At 46.4% G+C, this 14,977-nt stretch overlaps 1 protein-coding gene across 2 annotated transcripts in view; it reads left to right on the top strand.

The window, feature by feature from the left end:
- Thap4 (THAP domain containing 4) overlaps window positions 1–14,977 on the top strand; it is a 39,509-nt gene that overhangs the window by 23,274 nt on the left and 1,258 nt on the right. For both annotated transcript variants that reach the window (NM_001005564.1, XM_087566962.1), the window contains 3 exon segments: window positions 788–947; window positions 9,909–10,018; window positions 10,958–11,061. In NM_001005564.1, the coding sequence (NP_001005564.1) occupies window positions 788–947; window positions 9,909–10,018; window positions 10,958–11,061 (374 nt within the window).

Genomic DNA, 14,977 nt, shown 5'->3' with positions numbered 1-14,977 from the left:
TGCCTTGCAGGACACATGAGTTGTTGGTCTCTGGAATGGGCTGTGTCTGTTGGTGGATGGGGAGTCTTCCTGCACTGACCTCCTCCATCTCCAGCCCCGCTCTTCTGTGAGCCGCTTTCCAGACTCCAGGGTCAAGGTGTACAAAGGCACCAGAAGTATCCTGCTCACCTGTGGGAATCAGCCTGGTGACCCTTCTGAGGCCCTGCAGTCTCTGGCAGAGTCAGAGTGAGAGCTGAGGTGACCTGGGAGGTCATGTGACTCAGTTACAGACCGCACCTTCATGCAGCACTCAGCTGGTCCTCACAGAGCTGCCTCATAGGGCAGCCTGCCTCGCTGTCCTCCAGCCCTGCTTCCAGCTCCTCAGCGTGCCAGCCAGTGTGCCACCTTCCCACAGTAAAGCAGACAGCCTCTGCTGCGGTATGAAGCAGGCACAGTTGAATAGAAGGGAGAGATAATTTTCTTAGAAGCTGTCAGCCTCCAGCTCCAGCATGGCCTCCCTCTCCAGCCCTGTTGCTTTTCACATCTGCTTCTTAGCCTGCCTGTTCTCCCTTCCTTGTGCACCGTTCCTCCTGGGCTACATTCTGGTCCCAGGACTTCGGGGGCTGAAGGACTTCAGGCTTCCCTGGCATCTTCATCACTCCCCGGACTCTGGACGTTGCAGAGGTCCAAGAGGATCTCACCACAGGGCATTTGAGGGGTGTGTGGCTGCTGTGGCGAAAGCACATTCCAAAGTATGGCCAACACTGGAGGAAGTGAGTCATTTACTGTTCCGTCCTTTCGTTTTCAGAGCCTCCCAAGCTGAATCCAGTGGTGGAGCCGTTGTCCTGGATGCTGGGTACCTGGCTGTCAGAGCCGCCGGGAGTTGGTACCTTCCCAACACTGCAACCCTTCCAGTACCTGGAGGAGGTGCACATCTCCCATGTGGGTCAGCCTATGCTCAACTTCTCGTAAGTCCCATCGTGCTCACGCTCCCGGACTGCCTAGGCATTTAGATAACTCCAGACTGATCCAAGACATGCCAGGCAGCACCTTTAGATTCGCTTCCGAAAAGCTCTGTCTTCTTTCCCAGAGCCTGGCAGCTGAGGCATGGGGCTGGTAAAAATGGTCTGTTACACTGTTGCATTCTTTAAGATGTCAGGCAGACAGCCCGTTGACAAGGTAGTTAATCTAAGCAGAAAAGCAATTGATGTGTGTTTAATTCAACCAGTACTGTCAGTCTGATGTGTGGACATCTGTTACTCGGGGCCGCTGAAGTAAGAGGGTGGGGCCCTCATTTATTTTTGCCCTGTGCTAGGTGAGGTGTTTAGCAAGTATTTTAAGGGCGGCTGAAATGTGATTTTAAAAGTAATGTATGTACTTAGCAATTTTAAATAGGGTGGAGACATTGTCAGTGATGGAGTGGTTTCGTAGCATGTCTAAGCCCTGGATTTATTCCCCAGAAACTCACGTGTTTTTAAAAGTACATAAAATACAAAAGCAAAAATCTGTTTCTGCTTTAGTCTCCACTACAGAGTTCTTAAGAATCTTAACTAGGAGCTGGCAGGATGGGTCAGTGGCCTCTAAGCTGGATGCTCTGGGTTCAAGCCCTAGGACCCACAATGGTGGAAGGAGAGAAATGACTCTCAAGTTATTCACTGACCCCCTACACACAAGTATACACAATCAAATAAATACAATAAATATCTATTCTTAAATCTTACTAAATAACTTACGGTACTGCATTTTGAGTTTCTCTTTCGTGAAATACTTGCAGAAGCATTTCACATTCAGAGATTTTTAGAAATTATTTAATTATGTGTCTCTGTGTGTCTCTGTATGTGCCCAAGGAGGGCAGACGGTGTCAGCTCCCTGAAGCTGGAGTTCCAGACTGTCATGAGCTGCCTGGTGTAGGTGCCAGGACTCCAACTGCAAGAACAGTGTGTGACCCTCTGAGCGGGTGACATTAGCTCAGGCCTGACTAGAACAGTGTGTGACCCTCTGAGCGGGTGACATTAGCTCAGGCCTGACTAGAACAGTGTGTGACCCTATGAGCAGGTGACATTAGCTCAGGCTGACTAGAACAGTGTGTGACCCTATGAGCGGGTGACATTAGCTCAGGCTGACTAGAACAGTGTGTGACCCTATGAGCGGGTGACATTAGCTCAGGCCTGACTAGAACAGTGTGCGACTCTATGAGCGGGTGACATTAGCTCAGGCCTGACTAGAACAGTGTGTGACCCTATGAGCGGGTGACATTAGCTCAGGCCTGACTAGAACAGTGTGCGATCCTATGAGCAGATGACATTAGCTCAGGCTGACTAGGGAAGCAGTTCACAACCCCAAACCCAAGTCCTCTGGGGTCCAGAACTGTTCAGTGCCGACAAATGATACCATTGCAGCTTTTAGGTTGTATAGGTGTGGGGCTTAGTTTTGTTTTAAAACAAAAGACAGTACAGCCGTGGTTGTACTAGAACTTGGCTGTGTAGACCAGGCTGACTTCAGAGTCCCAGAGATCTGCCTGCCTCTGCCTCCTAAGTGCTGGGATTAAGGGTTTGTGCCACCATGCCTAGGCCATTTTGGGTTTGAAGATCTATTATTATATTTTTGGATGTGTCTGAAGATCCCCGAGTGTGTGTATGCACCACATGTGTCCCTGGTTCCTGCAGAGGAAAAAGAAGGTATGAGATGCCCTGGAACTGAAGTCACAGACAGTCGTGAGCTGCCACAGATGTACAAAGAACCAAGTTAGGGTCCTCTGCTAGAGGCACAGTGCTCTTACCTCTGAGCCATGTTCCTGACCTCATTTGGGGTTTTGAATTTTTTTAGAGATACTCCACATCCATCTGTTTTGTGGTGGTTACTGGTTTTGTTTGTTTTGTTTTGTTTGAGACAGAGTATCCTTCATAGCCCGGACTGGTCTGAAAGCCGCTGTGTGTCTCAGGCTGGCCTCAGACTCACAGTTATCTTGCCTCCATTAGCTGAGTGCTACAGCTACAGGCATGCGCCCCCACACCCAGCAGATACTCTGCTTCATTTTCTAACTAGGATATGGAAAGGTAGAAGATGACTATTTTCTGGGGCGTTGTTGTTGGGGGGGGGGGGTAGGGGGGGTGGTGGTTTGTTTGTTTTTAAGATGGTCTCTGTGTTGCCCTGGGTGTCCTGGAACTCTCTGTTAAGACTAGGCTGGCCTTAAACCCTTCCTGCAGAGTGCTGTGACTAAAGTCGTGTGTTACCACACCTGACAATGGTCTCCTTAAAGAAAGAGGTGATTTGATTGTGGAGGCATATATATGCCTGTAATCTTCAGCATTCTGGGGCTAAGGCAGACCGCTCAGCCTACTATCCAGTCAGGCCTAGTCAGCCTGGACTACTCAGAAAAACAGGTCAGAGACAGGGAGGATAGTCTTAATTATGGTTTCTATTGCTGTAATAAAACACCGTAACCAAAAGTAACTTGGAGAGGAAAGTTTTTATATTACAAATCTTGGATCACACTCTATCACTTAGAGAAGGAAGTCAGGGCAGGAACTTGGAGGGGAAAACCGAAGCAGAAGCCACAGAAGGATGCTGCTTACTGGCTGTTCCTTGTGGCTTGCTCAACTGCTTTTTTACACAACTCAGGACCACTTCTCAGAGTCAGTACCATCTCGAGTGAGCTGGGAATTCTGGATAATACAAAAGTACCTAAGGCTGGGGGATGGCTGTGGTTAAAAGCACCGAATGCTCTACCAGAAGTTCAGCTCCCAGCACCCACACACCAGCTAACGGCCATCTGCATCTCCAGTTTCAGGGTCTCAGATTCTCTTATGACCTCCAGACATCTGTGTAGGCAACACCCATACACAGAAAACAAAACAAACAACAACAGCAAGTGTCTTGGGCTAGAGAGATGGCTCACCAGTTAGGAGGACACATTCCCTCTTCCAAAAGGACCCAAGTTCAATTTCTAGCACCTATGTCAGCCACTTAAAACTACCTATAACTCCAGCTCCAGGGACCCCCAACCTCTGACCTCCACAGGAATCCAACACATGCGGCATACATACATACATACATACACATGATGAAGAATTATACAATCTTTAAAAAATAAGTAAATCTCAAACAGTCTAGCACAGCCAAGTAACAATGCCTGTATCCCAGCACATGGACTGAAGCAGAAAGATCACAGGTTCCCAGGCTGTCTCAAATGTAAAGGAAAAGAGGGCTAGGTGTGGGACTGTGGTGATGGTTCTGTGGGTAAGAGCTCTAGCTGCTTTTCTTTTTCTAAGATTTATTTATTTTATATATACATGTACACTGTAGCTGTCTTCAGACACACCAGAAGAGGTCATCAGATCTCATTACAGATGGCTGTGAGCCACCATGTGGTTGCTGGGAATTGAACTCATGACCTCTGGAAGAGCAGACAGTGCTCTTAACCACTGAGCCATCTCTCCAGCCCTCTAGCTGCTTTTCTAGAGGACCTGGGTTCTGGATTTGATTCCCAGCACCCACAACAGGGTTAACAACGGTCTGTAGTTATAGCTCCAAGGGATCCATGTCCTCTTCTGGCCTTGAGTTACCAGGAATGCATTGGTTCACAGACACAGGCAAAACACCCATACACATAAAATTTTGAAAATAATAATGAAGCTTTGAGAGAGAGAGAAGGATATATAGCTCAGTGATAAAAGACTCACCCAACATATGTGAGGCCCTGAGTTCAATTCCAGCACAGAAAAAAGCAAGCAAATAAATGACCCAGATAGTAGAAATCAGGCTCACTCCTTTCTCCCTCCCCTCCTTCGTCCCTCCCTTTCTTCCTTTTTTTTTTTTTCTCTCCTTTCTCTCTCTCCCCCTTTCTCTTCTGCTAGGCCTTGCACATAAGCAGGCCTCTACCACTGCATCAAATTCATAGCCCAGCCCAGAGGCAGGCCTTTTCTGTTTGCATGTCAGGCTGTGACAGTGTAGACCATGCTGACCTTTGTCTTCTAAGTGCTGCAATTAGAGACCTGTGTACTGTGTTCAGTGTGAATATGTGACAAAGGTTAGTTAGAAACTATGCCCTAATTATATTTATGTGTATATATACACATAATATATATACATACATATGTATGTATGTATGTATGTATGTATCTATCTATCTATCTCAGTACCTGTTCTGTTTCTACCATAGAGATTGATTGGGCTCTTAAAAATAAGAATTGCGGGCTGGAGAGATGGCTCAGCGGTTAAGAGCACCGACTGCTCTTCCAGAGGTCCTGAGTTCAATTCCCAGCAACCACATGGTGGCTCACAACCATCTGTAAAGAGATCCGATGCCCTCTTCTGGTGTATCTGAAGACAGCTACAGTGTACTTATATATAATAAATGAATAAATCTTAAAAAAAAAAAAAACTTTAAAAAAAAATAAGAATTGCATTTAATCCCAGCACTGGGGAGGCAGAGGCAGGCAGATCTCTTTATATTCAAGGTCAGCCAGCATCGATACCAAGGAAATCTTGTCTCAAAACAAACAAGCAAAAGCCTTTAGTCCCAGCACTGGGGAGGCAGAGGCAAGTCTGGAAGAGAAATCCTAAGATTTTACTGTAATTATCCACAGTGTTTACAGCGGTGCCTGAGATACACAGTTTGAAAAGCATTCTCCATATTATTAAGGACAAGTTTCTGGGGCTGGGAGTTTTTCTGGTACTTTTTTCAAGCCCTGTCACAGTACACACTCACACGCGCACACACATGCACATGATTTCCTGTCTTTTAAGAGTTGGTGAACTTGGAACAATGAACAGGATAGAACAGTGGTGGGGGGCTGGTAGACAGAGCTGAGAGTCAGAACCTGGAAGAGCCTCTTCTGGTCAGATCATGTCCCAGCAGCTAAGGTCTCTTCCATAACGACTTTTTCTTTTCTTTTTCCTTTTTAATTGCTGAGTGGACTTCTCCTAGGGAAACATAAGCTATTTACCCCAGACCAACAACCAAGGATTCTACCAAGGTTCAGCTTGGTGAACCAATGAGTTCGTTTGGCATTTGAGGCATAGGTGAGAGGTTTTCCCAGAAATGAGGCTGGTTCCCAAACAGCTACCACAGAGCACACCCCATGATGGGTGGTGACCTCACAGTAGCTGCACCCGAGTTCCCTTTCATTTAACCTTCCACATGCTTATACTCTAGCATCTGCCAGGATCACTTGTTGGGTGGGCAGGAGAGAGCAATGTGGGGAATCTCAGGTGTTAGGTCCTGTGCTAAAGAATGTTCACAGCTGTTGCTGTTGGTGTTCACGGCACCATATTGTGTTTTATTACCATGGTTTCTGGGACACAGAACTCTCTGCTCCAAGATGGCTGTAGGATGGCCATGTAATTCCAGAAGGAAAAGGCCCTAGCACCCCAGACCCCCATCTTTTGGGTCTTACATTTTTTTACTCCCTCTTTTGCAAGATTCATTTAGCCTTGGAAAAGGTGGTTTGTGTTTTTGTTGTTATTGTGTTGTGGTTTGTTTGTTTTTTAGCACTGGGCCACCTATGTCACTTAAACAGGCCTTATTTATGCTTGGCAGTCTAACCAGTTATGAGTCTTTGCACCTTACACTACCTGTTGTAAGAAGTCTTCTCTCTACAGCCAAGGCCAATAGTACTAATAGACTATGGGCATAAGCACAGATCTGTACGAGGTCATTTGATATGGCCATTCAACAAAACAAAATCCCCCCTGAAGCCCAGCCACGAGTTTCTGTTCTGACTTACACTACCGGGTGTAAGCTCTCTTCTGTGGCAGGCTCGCATCTAGTTGGAAGGCTGCTGGCTGTACTCAGAGCAGTCACTGCTACTGTTGGGCAAGCCTGCCCGGCAGTTTGACGGTGAAGCTCTCGGGGTATGCAGGCCAGTAAGAGCTTCGATGGCAGTTCTTCCTGCAGCAGAGCCAGCCAGCATGAAAGGAGGAGACCCGACCACCTAGTCCGACACATACCCAACAAGAGTGGCGGCCGTTTATGATCTGGGAAGGGAGCCTCCAGAGCAAGTAGCTCATAGGGAGTTCCCCACCCTGGCACTGGGGCTTTTGGTTGACACCTTGTAGCTTTTGGCATGTGTCCCCTACGTGCAGGGTGCCCTCTTAGCTGCTGTTTTTACAGTTTTTCAGATGGTTTTCTAAATCTCTAAGGCACTCAGGTTAGCACTATACACCCATGTGATGAAACTCTTTCATAGGACCTTTGAGGCCACCACCAGCTATTCTGAGCAAGTTCTAGTTGATCTCAGGGGTCAGCAGCTAACAAGAGACACGGGGTGGAATCGTGGTTTTTATCCACGCTGTTTCTATCATTGCTGCATCCTGTGAAACCCTCTAGAACAGCACTTGTCTTCATCATTTTCTTCCCGTAGGAATTACAGTTTGACACAAATCTTGTCATGTCTCCTTCAAATGACTGAGACAAACTCCTCCTTTCTGTTTCACCCTCCTCCATTTCCTCCTGGTTGATACAGCACTTTACGGGCCAGTTTATATGTCATTTTATATGTCAGTTTATATGTCATTGTAAGTTGTCAAAACCCAGCACAACCTCTTCTACCTTATGGATCTCACCCAGCAAGGGGCTCAGCTAAGCACCTCAAACTCCAAACCAGGTTGCCTGCTGAGCCACCCTATTTCAGTGGAGGAAATGCTCCTCAGTAAACTGGGCACCGTACACCTCCTTGCTTACCTTCCCTCAGCTACTTCTGTCCCTGCGCTTTCAGACCCTGATTCATGGGGACCTCAGCTGTGGATAACCAAGTGTCCCTGATGGCATATGTGAGCCAGGCCATGAGGAGCTGGTTTTTTCCTGTTGTCCCAGGCTCCTCAGCCTTTGTCCCCAGACGGGGTGGCTTCTGTTACCAGTTACTTCCACAGCATCGGACTGACCCCACGCACCCTGTGCCACAGTGAACCACACTGTGAGTTCTTCCCTTCCTTCTCACAAGTCTTCCCGAGAGCCGTTCCAAGGCAGGGTGTGACTCTGCACATCTCGTCTGTACTGAGGCACGGCCCTCGCCTTCCTGTGATCCGAAGTGCCTGAGGGGGCTTCTGTCATCTTTACCTTATTTTGTTCAGTCTTCGCTAGCTGACTCTTCTCATGGGGTTCAAGTTTTTAATCACAGGAGGGACTCATTAACAGAGCTCTGATTTGTGTTCTCTTTCTGTTGCTGTAAAATTATAAAAAATAACATGGCGTCTTTTACCCTGCACTAGATCGGACACCGCAGTGCCCCAAGATACCTGGTGGATATCTTCATCTCAGTCAGCAAAGCCTCTCACCCACTTTGCTCCATCCCATATCACACTGCCGATGGCTTCTCTCTGAGCCTGGCAACAATCTCTCTACCCATCCAGTTCCCAAGGCAGTTGCCACCATACACATGTCTCCAGCCACCACATACTCTCTTGAACGGAAATCACCACATGAAAGAACACAGAACACAATAACCTCTGATCCAATTGATAAGATATAATTTGCTCATCTAGACACACAAAGCCCTGTACACATCCATCCCTTAAGAATATTCATAACAACCTGTAAATGTGCAGAGAGAAATCTTAACATCTGCCTCCATGTTCTCTCTGCTGCTTCTCTTGCCTCGCTCTAGTCTCCTCTCTCTAAAACTTTTCCCCTGCCCATCCTTCCTTCTCGTCCAATGACAGGCCTTGTTTATCTTGTACCTGCCTTCACCTGTATGACATCCTACATCTTTCTCTTTGGCATCCCTGTCAGCAGCAGGAAGTGGAGAACCAGCAACTCTTAGCTCATCCCCCTTTATCTAATTTACCTGCTGAATGAGAGACTAACCTGGAGGATGAGAGCTGTGGGACCCTTTGCATCGTGATTCTTACTTTTCATTAGCAGGTCTTGCTGGCCAGCCATCCTGGCTTACATCGCATATTTTATTAGCACAGTAGCCGTCACACAAGCCATCACAGCTTGCTGGTCCCTTGTCCCAACTGTGCATTTCTCCGGGACTGCATTGCATTCTCTCAGTCTTTCAGCTGTTTTCAGGCAGAGCCCACTCATTGCAGAGGAATGGAGCGAGAAAGCTATCCTGGCTGGGCACTGTCTCCCACCCCCACGGACACTCACCCCCACTTCTCAGCATTAGTCATGTGTCTCATTACCCTTAACAAGGCCCATGCAACTGCCGCCATAGCAAGAGGGCACACGGCACATGGGCAAGAGATGGATCGCCCTGGTACTGTCCTGAGGTAGCTTGGTCTCGGTTGTGTGTGCTACACAAAGCAAAGACTGTGTAATCGCTCCTCCCAAATTCATCATGAGTCTGCTGCTCCACATTAGGATGTCAGTTTGCTGTGTAAACCTTTGCCAAGGAGACAAGAACGAATGTCTATTCACCAACCATAGACCAAACTTAAGACTTTGGTTGTCAAACCAATGGGATTCTTGAGGTCTCTTACAGAACTGTAGGTGATCTTCAATCAGCAGAACCTCCTCAAAGTCCCATCCCATCCCATAGATGATGACTTCATAGAGGCCTGCCTTTCAGTTACTGTGTGTATCCCAGGAGCTCCCCAAATCACCGCAGCTCAGAGGTGAAACAGGAGAGCAATGCTAGAATTCCAGAGAAGGGTCTGTGAGTCTCCCCTTCTGCTAGGTGTGTCAGAAACTCTTCACTTATGCTGACACGTGCCTTTAATCTCAGCACTTGGGAGACAGAGGCAGGCTGTGAGTTACAGGACAGCCAGGGCTATACAGCGGACCCTGTCTGAAAAGAACTGCTGTATAGATCCAGCTCTCGCTGTGCTGTTTGCTTCTCATCATCATGACTGTGAGACTGGGGTATGCTGCAAGGTGTCGTGGGTCACTGATGGCGTGCCCAGAGGAAAGCCTTGCTATACTACATCTAACAGGACAGCCCTTGGAGGCCACATACCTCCTTCACATCTCTCTTCCCTTCCAGGTTCAACTCCTTCCATCCAGAAACACACAAGCCAATGCACAGAGAATGTGGCTTCATCCGCCTCAAGCCTGACACCAACAAGGTGGCCTTCGTCAGTGCCCAGAACACAGGTATGGAGCCTCTAACCCAGGGTCTGCTGATCAGTGCTACTGAGACCAGCTCAGTGACTTCAAATGCATTTCTCCTGTGGCGTGTATTGCAGGGACAGTGAGAATATAGGTCTCCACAGACTTGAGCCTTCCTCCTAGCATGACGTTAGTTTTGGTGCTTTACCCATGCCAACACAGCACGTGTCCAAGGATAGGTCCTAGCAAGAACAGACCAACTGACCCAAGGTCGGCCCTTGTCTGGAAGTCTGGCAAGTCTGGCTCAGAAATCACTCAACAACTGTATGGCCTTGACCATACCCAGTCTCACTCCTGTCAGAAGTAGCCAGCTTGGAATGAAGCTACCACCAGGCACTGTCAGACGGCTGGGGTCCAGGCAGCTCTACAGAGATGACCTACCATCGAGCATTTGAGGTGTGAGTGAGGCAGGAGGATTTCTTGACTCCATAAATTCCAGACCAGCCTAAGCAATCTAATGAGACCCCCTCCCACAAACAGTTGGGGAGGTTGGGGAGAAAGCTTAGTAGGCAAAGTGTTACTATGTATGCGTGAGAGCCTGAGTCTGGACCCCCCAATAACATACAACAACAGAATGTAGACACAGGCTGATCTCTAGGGCTTTCTGGCTGGACAACCAGCCTGACAAAGAGGTGAGCTCCAAGTTCAGTCAGAGACTGGAGGTGTCTCCAGAAAAAGTAAGAAAGAACACAGAGGAAAATGCTCAAAGTCGGCCTCTGACCCCACACAAGTGCACGCAGAGTGAGGGAGTGAGAATTCTGAGTCGCTTTCTTGACATTGCAAGAACAGCTCCTCTCCCTTCATGTGAGAAGTGGGAGACACTGTGCCTGGATAGTGGCAAAGTTCAGGCTTCCCTTGACTGTCTCGCGTCTCGAGTGCATGGAGGGTGGAGTGGCTTGGATCACACTAACTCCTCCCTTGCAGGTGTTGTGGAAGTGGAGGAGGGTGAAGTGAATGGGCAGGAGCTGTGTGTTTCATCCCATTCCATCTCCAGGATCTCCTTTGCCAAGGAGCCCCATGTGCAGCAGGTGAGCCCAACCTCCTCCCATCCTAGTAGTTTCTCAACTTGATGAAATACACGTTTGTCTGTCTGTCCATCCGTCCATCCGTATGATGCCCTGCATTACTTGGTGTCAATTACAACAGCATTCTAACTCTATTAATTTGGTTTCTTTTTTTTTTTTTTTTTTTTTTTTAGCTTAATTTGATCTTATTGATTCCCACTCCCCCCCCCTCCCAAACCAAGCCCAGCTCTTCTTTTCACTGGTCCTCTGTATTGTTTGCTTCCTTTTCATCGATTTCAGCCTCGGTTTATGTCTCCCATCTAACCCTCTGGGTAGTATTTCAAGCTTGCTCCAAGTGTTTGATAGTTAGTGCCGTGACTAACTTTCTTCTTAGAACTGCCTTCGTTTTGGTATGCTGTATTTTTATTTTATTTTCTTCAATCTAGAAATTGTTAAATTCCCTTCTTGATTTCTGCCTTAACCCTATCTTCACTCGGTAGTAAGGTGTTTAGTTCAGCTTCCATGAAGTTTGTGTGCTTTGCAGTTCAGTTCTTGTTCATACCCAGTTTTAATCCATGGAAGTCAGACAAAATGCAGAATAGTTCAGTTTCCTATATTTGTTAAAACTTGCTTTGTGTCCAATATGTGACTAATTTTAGAAAAACTTCCATGGGCTGCTGAGAAGGAAGTGTGTTCTTTAGTGTTTGAGATAAATGTCTGCAGGAGTCTCTAAGACCTGTTTAATTGACATTATTTAACTCCAGTGTTTCTTTGTTTTGTTTTTGTCTGAATGGCCTATTGGTGAGTATAGGGTTTTAACATTAGTATCATTGTGTGAGGATCAAAATGTGATTTTTAGCAGGCATAGGATCTCTTTTATGAACTTGGGTGTTCTTGTGTTTAGTGCATAAACTATTAGAATTGTAATATCCTTAGTGTGTTTTCCTTTAACAAATATGTAGTGACCTTCCCTATCTCTTGTGATTAGTTTTAGTTTGAAATCTATTTTTGTTACATACTAGAATGGATATATACCTGCTTGTATCTTGGTTCCATTTCCTTGGAGTTCCTTTTGCACCCCTTCACCTAAAGATGTCTGTCCTTGATGGTGAGGTCTGATTATTGGAAGCATCGAAAGGATGGATCTTAGTGTCTGATGCACTCTGTTAGCCTGTGTCATTTTATTGGGGAATTGAGACCATTAATTAATAGTTATTGGTTCTGGAGAGGTAGCTCAATGATTAAAAGTGCTTGTCACTCTTGCATGGGGGCTGAGTTTGATCCCCAGCTCCCATGTAATGGCTCACAACCATCTATAACTTCCGGTTCAGATGATTCGGGCCGTTTTCTGTCATTCAGGACACCAAGCACATACATGGAACACAGACAGACATGCAGGCAAACTATCACATATAAAGTAAGAAAACCTAAAAGAAAACGAGAGTTTGTGAGCAGTGTTTATCATTCCTGACCTGGTGCTGCTATTGTTTGCGTATTTAGTTTTCCTTTAAAGACATCTTTTGGTTTTCTGTTCTAAGGTCATGTGGGTGTGGTTAATCCTACCTTCAGACCTAAGTTTTCTTTTCAGTGTCTTCTGTAGAGCTAGTCTGGTGAACAAAAGTGTATTAAACGTTATCACGGGGTATTTCCCTTCTGTTGTGATTGATGGTTTTCCTGGGTGTCATAGTCTGGGCTTGTATGTGTGCATATTCATTCCAGACTCCATGGAAAGTCAGTGGCCCTGCGTTTGCATGTGACTTGCTCTTTCTCCCTTGCAGTTTTAATGTCCTTTCTTTGTTCTGTGCACTTAATGTTTGATTATGTGCATGTGCACTGAGAGTTTCTATTCTGTTTGATTATGTGCATGTCACTGAGAGTTTCTATTCTGTTTGATTATGTGCATGTGCACTGAGAGTTTCTATTCTGCTCCTGGTTATTTTGTGTTCTCTGTGCCTCTACACCCTCTTTCTTTGGGACTTTTCATGCAGGATTTGATAAACACATTTTTATGCCTTTGATCTGGGTTCTACTTCGTCCTTTATCCCTGTCATTTGTAGGTTCGGTCTTTTCATAGTGTCCCAGATTTTCTGAATGGTCTGCACCTGGGTTTTTTAGATCTAACATTTTCTTTTACCGTGTCTTACAGATGTGAAATTGTCTTCCACTTGGTGTGATAAGTTGGGGACAGGGTTGATCTGAGCTTTTTTTTTTTTTTTTTTTTTTTTGGTTCTTTTTTTCGGAGCTGGGGACTGAACCCAGGGCCTTGTGCTTCCTAGGCAAGCGCTCTACCACTGAGCTAAATCCCCAGCCCCGATTTCCTGAGTTCTTATCAAGGGCTTTATTCTTTAGTGATTCCATTTCTTTGTAAATTCTATTTTCATATCTTGAATTGTTTTCATTAATTTAGCCAACTATTTACTTGTGGTTTCTGGTCATCATTGAGACATTTATTCATATCTTTTTAGGGTCCTTGAATATATTCTTAGTTGCTATTTGCAGTCCTATCTTGTGCTGCAGCCACACTGCATTTCTCAGGAAAGACTACAGTGGGGTGCTGACTCCTGGAGGGGACATGTTATGTGTCTGGTTGTCAATGTTTGTGTTTGGGGATGTGACCTGTCACCTGACCATGTGGAGTTAGGCCATCTGTGGGTGTCTGTCTGCTTGCACCTCTGCTGGCTGTGGGCTGGGTCTCTGTTGGATGAGTCTCAGGAAACACTTGGGTTCAGAGATCAGTGTCTGGTGATGGCTGAAGTTCTGCTTGTAGCTTTAGACACAGAAAGCAGCTCCAGATGAACACAGTGAGTGGGGAGATGATGAGGGAGTGTCCAGGGAAGGCGCCTGACCCTGGGGGCTCTGTGGCTGAGCACTGTTCCTTTGGTTGATAAGACAGGGTCTCTCTGTGTAGTCCTGGCTGTCCTGGAGCTCACTGTGTAGACCAGGCTGGCCTCAAACTCAAGAGATTCGACTGCCTCTGCCTCCTTAAAGCTGGGATTGACAGCTGTGCACCACCACCTGGCTTCAGTTGTTTTTGAAACTACTTCAAAAATCTTCAGAGCCCCTTTCTATCTTGCCTCAGTTTCTGTTCTATCTCCTCTTCTTCCACCTGTGTCCTCAGTTTCCAGTCTGTCTCCTCTCCCTCTGTCCATGTCCCATTTCTGTCCCCAGACTTTAGTCTACATATTTCCTGCTGTCTGTTTTCCAGTTCAGTTTGCATGCCTAATCTAATGTCTGACATAATCTCTGATGTCTCCTCAGAACTCCGGGCTGGACATCTTGCTGGGAGGCAGTCTTTCGTATTTCTCTGACATGTTTCCTTTTGGCTTTTTTTCGTAGTTTTTTCCCCCCTTAATCCTAGCATAAGAAGCTAAAGAGATAAATTGAGACTTTCTTTAAAGTCCCCTCACCACAGAACAGATCAGGAACTAGACTTGCTGCTCTGTTTCTGCTTGGTTTTTCCCAACAGCTAGAAATGAGGTTGGGAGTCCCGTAGAAGCCAAGATGTTGTTTAAACCAGACAGGCTCAATCCAAGAAAGCCCTGTAACCCTCCCTGGGCCAGCAACTGTTCTAAGCGGGGTGCCTATTCTGCTTCCTTGCTCCTTGTTTCCTTGGTTGCTTCCTGGTGCCCTTAAATGTGTGTTCTCTCTGTCTCTGTCTCTGTCTCTGTCATACCAGGCTGGCTATGAACTCATGATCCCCCTTCTACCTCCCAGTGGATTACAGTTGGCACTACCATATCCAGGTTGTTTAGTGTTATCTAACCCAAGGCTGCATGCAAGCAAGCACTCTACCAGTTGAAGTACATCCTCAAATCTCTAACTAGAATTTTGTTTTATGTGTTTTTTTAAATTTAAGAGATAGATAGGGCTGGAGAGATGGCTCAGTGGTTAAGAGCTCTGACTGCTCTTCCAGAGGTCCTGAGTTCAATTCGCAGCAACC

Source organism: Rattus norvegicus, chromosome 9 (genome assembly GCF_021556685.1).
Source record: "Rattus norvegicus strain SHRSP/BbbUtx chromosome 9, alternate assembly SHRSP_T2T, whole genome shotgun sequence".
In the NCBI taxonomy this organism is placed as follows: Eukaryota; Metazoa; Chordata; class Mammalia; order Rodentia; family Muridae; genus Rattus; species Rattus norvegicus.
Note: the sequence above shows the minus strand (reverse complement) of the source record. Positions and strands in the feature narration are given on the sequence as shown.